This window comes from Tupaia chinensis, unplaced genomic scaffold (assembly GCF_000334495.1).
Source record: "Tupaia chinensis unplaced genomic scaffold, TupChi_1.0 Scaffold000575_1, whole genome shotgun sequence".
In the NCBI taxonomy this organism is placed as follows: Eukaryota; Metazoa; Chordata; class Mammalia; order Scandentia; family Tupaiidae; genus Tupaia; species Tupaia belangeri.
Genome location: NW_006160089.1, coordinates 223630 through 228136, shown reverse-complemented (window position 1 = coordinate 228136; position 4507 = coordinate 223630). Strand labels below are relative to the sequence as shown.

General features: G+C 41.3%; 1 protein-coding gene across 1 annotated transcript; it reads right to left on the bottom strand.

Annotated features, from left to right (window-relative positions):
* Positions 1-3171: 3171 nt before the first annotated feature.
* On the bottom strand, positions 3172-4082 carry LOC102469485 (olfactory receptor 1G1). The gene has a single exon (XM_014591452.2). The coding sequence runs from the start codon at positions 4012-4014 to the stop codon at positions 3172-3174; it is 843 nt and encodes a 280-aa protein (XP_014446938.1). The 5' UTR covers positions 4015-4082.
* Positions 4083-4507: the final 425 nt, after the last annotated feature.

The window sequence follows — 4507 nt, the reverse complement described above, 5'->3', positions numbered from 1 at the left end:
ATGTTTCTTGAGAAAAGGGGGGGGGGGGGGGATGATGCCTCTTCAAAGAATTTTGCATTGAGAAGAATTTTTCTTACCATCAGCTGAAGGAGCCACAAAGAGGGATAGCTTTTGATATGATAAAATCTAAGTTGGAAACTTTCATAGAGAAAAAGAGATCGAAGTTAAAAGATGAAGAATTAAGTGGGAGACCAGTAGCCTAATGGTTAAAGGTATCAGATTCCCATATGGCCAACCATGATTGGAATCCCTATCCTGGAGGATTGAAAACCATGATGGGCATATGTTCACGTGTGTCCCAATAAGAGACAAGATGGAAAAATGGAGAAAGGATTGTGGTGTGACTACGTCCCATTAAGGGATGGTTTCTCCCTCTCTCATTCTTCTTCTGTAAGGCAAGTACCTTCTAGCAATTAAAAAAAAAAACCTGGGAATATCAGTAAAATAAAGCAGATGAGGATATAATTTTTAAAAAATAATTATTTTATTTAACTTTATTTGTTTGTTTACTTATTTATTTATTTAAATTTGACCAGAGAGAGACAGTGAGAGAGAGAGAGAGAGAGAGAAAGCCATCAGGTCTGGGACTTGAACCACTGTCAGCCATGTGGGAGTCCAGTGCCCTTAATTACTACACCACCTGCTGGCCCCAGAGGATATAATATTTTTACCATACAAAAAACAGCACTGCTGGCCCCAAGAAGTAGGGAAGTAGTGGATATATATATATATATATATATATGAAACAAGAAATAGAAAATTATTTGTTGATGATAACATGTATGATTAAGCCACTATACAGTGTATTCTGGATGGGAAATCACATTTTGTATGCTGTGAAGATGTTCAGTGAATGAATGTAAAATAAATAAAGAGAGAAAGAAAAAAATTATATATATAAAAACAGCATTACAATTCAATAAAGAGTACTATTGATTCAATTTGATTCTCATAAGAGACACTTACTGGTCCTTCCCCTGCTCCAACCACAGAAAGCATCTCCCTCCAATCTGTGATATCTTCATTCTTCAGGAAACCTGTCTACCCATGTTCCTTTCTTCTGGGCCTCAGAGGGTTTTAAAGGAGAATGAGCAGGCCCACATCCAGTCCTGTTCTCTACCCAGCCTTCTGTCTGGCACCATGAATACCACTTGAGTTATTTCTGATTCTTTACCTTCATATTGTATGATGGGCCCTTAGAATTATTAGACAAAAAGGCATATACACAGACATCACATGGAGATAACTCATGTTATACAATAGATTAAGTAAAGCAGAGTATATCTATTATTATTTTTAGCATTTTCTTGTCAAAGCAAACGCAAATAAAAAAATACAGAAAGGTAATAATGTAAAGTATGAACAGTTGGTTGTCTTTAATTGGAGGGATGGGGGTGATTTATTATCCTTTTCTAGTTATTTATATTTTCTATTCTTACTACATATAAAACACAAATACTGTTTTACAGTGGAGGAAAATGAAATAAACTAAGGACTAAAAACCAGAGTCAAGGACTTATCCCAATAGCTAATACTCACTCAAAATCTTTTGATGTCATCTCAGCTGAGTGACTTCAGACCAGTTTCCTGATATTGCTGTGCCTTATATCCTCTTCTAGGATTTTGTGTGCTCATCTAGTCCCAGAAAATATGGTGTCTTTTTTGTATAGCTTTCTCTATGTGAAGGTTAATCCATGAGTCAGCGGTTTCTGAAGGTGGGCTTGGACACAGTCCCTGAAGCTCAGAGCACTTGACCTTCTAGGTTCCTCCAGCATATCTTATCACTGGGTAGGACTCTTAGTTATAGGCTGGGTTACTAACTGGGTTTCCTTCTAGAAACTAAGTTCTGTTGCTAGTTTGAATCTGTTTGGACATCTATCTACTTATCAAGTCACATTGACAAAGATGGGCCTAATGTTTCCCTCAGACTGACTACACTTCAAATAGTCTTCTAGGCTCCTGTTATCCTTTTTCTTATAGCATTTACTTTAGAAAACTTGTAATTATAAATATGTGCTCTGCCTCCTTTCGAAAAGATTTTTAAGGGACCAGCAGGTGGCATAGTGGTTATGGTGTTGTACTCCCACATGACTGACCACAGTTTGAGTCCCTGGACCTGGCAGCTTGAAAATCATGCTAGGTGCATATATGTGCATGCTCAAAATCCCAAGAGGAGGATAGAGGAGGAGAGATTGCACTGTGGCCATCTCCTCTTGGTGGGAGGTGATTTCTCACTTTTGCTCTAGCTCTGTCTCTCTGGTGAGCACATATGCACTATGACAAAAACCTTAAAATAAAAGGGAGAGATTTTTTAAATAGTCTCTTGCTGGGCCAACAGATGATGTAGCAGTTACATTGTTAGACTCCCACATGGCCAACCACTGTTTGAAGCTCAAACCCAGTGACTTGAAAAATCATGCTGGGGGTGTGTGCATGTTTCCAAGATCTCAAGAGGAGAATGGAGGAGAAGGGATTGCAGTGTGACCATCCCCCCAGGGGTGATTTCTTACTTTTCCTCTCATTGTGTCTCTCTCTGAGTAAATGCATTCACACTAAGGCAAAAACTTATTCTTTTTTTTTTTTTTTGAAAAAAGGTCTCATGCCAGTTTTACTACCCAGAAATATCTTTCTCAAGGATATTGGCGTCATCTGTTTAAAAGGGACTCATCAGGGATGATAGTGCACTTACTTCCCAGTCTCTGTGGGAGGGTAGGATCCTAACGTAAATAAATGATGCCAAGTTGCAAAACTATTTCCTGTCATGAGGATTTGACAGGTTTGTTTTTCCTTTTGGAAAAGACAATTTATGGCCTCCCCCCACCCCCTTTCTCCTCAGTGCTTAAAAAATCTTCCAATCCTTTCTTTCAGTAGACTCATTGCAGTAACCTTGAATACATTTTTCCTTGCCTGTTTAAATTTGTCCCATACAATTTTTGGTTTGACATTCTCTAGAGATTGATGATTACTCCCTCTCTCCAGGCTACAGCTATGTCCTTGGCCAGTTGGTTCTATTTTTATTCTGCCAAGTCAGGCATTCTTCATTTGTTAAACCTGTTTGTAATGGTGAGCTTTCATCCTGCCTTGAATTTGAGTTTGACAAAATTGTAATAGAGACGTCCAATTAGGAAAGCACTTTGAAGAGCCTGGGCTTATGCTCTGGGAACTTACCTTTTAATGAGTAGAACATTTTCCCAAACCAAGGAGTCTCCATACAGCTCCCTTCATGTCTCTGTTTCTCAGGCTATAGATAAAGGGGTTCAGCATAGGGGTGACCATTGTGTATACCACAGATGCCACCATTCCAGTGTTGGCTGAGTAAGAGGATGAGGGCTGGAAATATACTAGAAAGACAGTTCCATAGAAGAGAGTGACCACTGACAGGTGAGAGCCACAGGTAGAGAAGACTTTATGCTTCCCCCCAGCAGAGGGGATCCTGAGGATGGTGTGTACAATGCAGGCATAAGAGACCAGAACACAGGTGAGAGGGACCACACCTGAGAGAGCAGCTTCAGCAAACATCATGACCTGAAAGATGTGAGTGTCTGAACAGGCAAGCTTGAGGAGTGGGAGAAGATCACAGAAAAAGTGTGGGATGGAATGGGAGGCACAGAAGGAGACCTGAGCCATCAGGAGAGTGAGGGAGAAAGCCAGGAGGCTGGCGCAGAGCCAGGATGTGGCCACGAGCAGCAGGCAGCGTTGGGGACACATGACCGTGGTGTAGTGGAGAGGAAGGCAGATGGCCACGTAGCGATCATATGCCATCACGGCCAGCAGGAAGTCATCCAACAAGGTCAAAGCCATGAAGAAGTACATCTGCATGAGGCACCCGGTGTAGGATATGGTGTGATGCTGTGTGTGGATGTTCACCAGCACCTTGGGGACAATGGTGCAGGTGAAGCAGGTATCAATGAAGGACAAGTTGGCTAAGAAGAAGTACATGGGGGTGTGGAGGTGATGGTCAGAGCCAATGGCCAGGATGATGAGCAGGTTTCCCAACATGGTGACCAGGTACATGCCTAGGAAGAGCCCGAACAGGAGAGGTGGTTGTTCAGAGAAGCCCAGAAGCAGGAAGTCAGAGATGCTGGTTTGGTTTCTAATTTTTTTCTAGGGTAGAGAGAGATTAGCAGAGAATTTTGGTTAAATAAGCTAGGCTTTATTTTATTTTATATTTTAAATTGTCAGAGGCTTTGTGTACCCATCAGAGAGAGACAGAGAGGCAGAGAGTGAGAGAGGAAGGAAGGGAGAAAACATCCCCGAAGCTAGAACTAACAATGAGTATGGACATTCATTCCATGAGCCCTTCTCCATTTCTTCATCCTGTTGAGATTTTGGACATGTATTCCCATGCCTCAGGATGTTTTTCAAGCCACTTGGACTGAGTCTTGAACCACAATCAGACACATGAGATCCAACTTCCTTGAGCCATGAGCTAAGGGGCTGGCCCAAGCAAGCTAGTCTTTAAAAGTTACAGAGTCAAGGACTTAGATATATTTTTCTTTGTTCTTTG

Excerpts from the sequence above, each read along its gene's own strand:
- LOC102469485 (XM_014591452.2), bottom strand. The coding sequence starts at position 4,014 with ATGTACCTGGTCACCATGTTGGGAAACCTGCTCATCATCCTGGCCATT.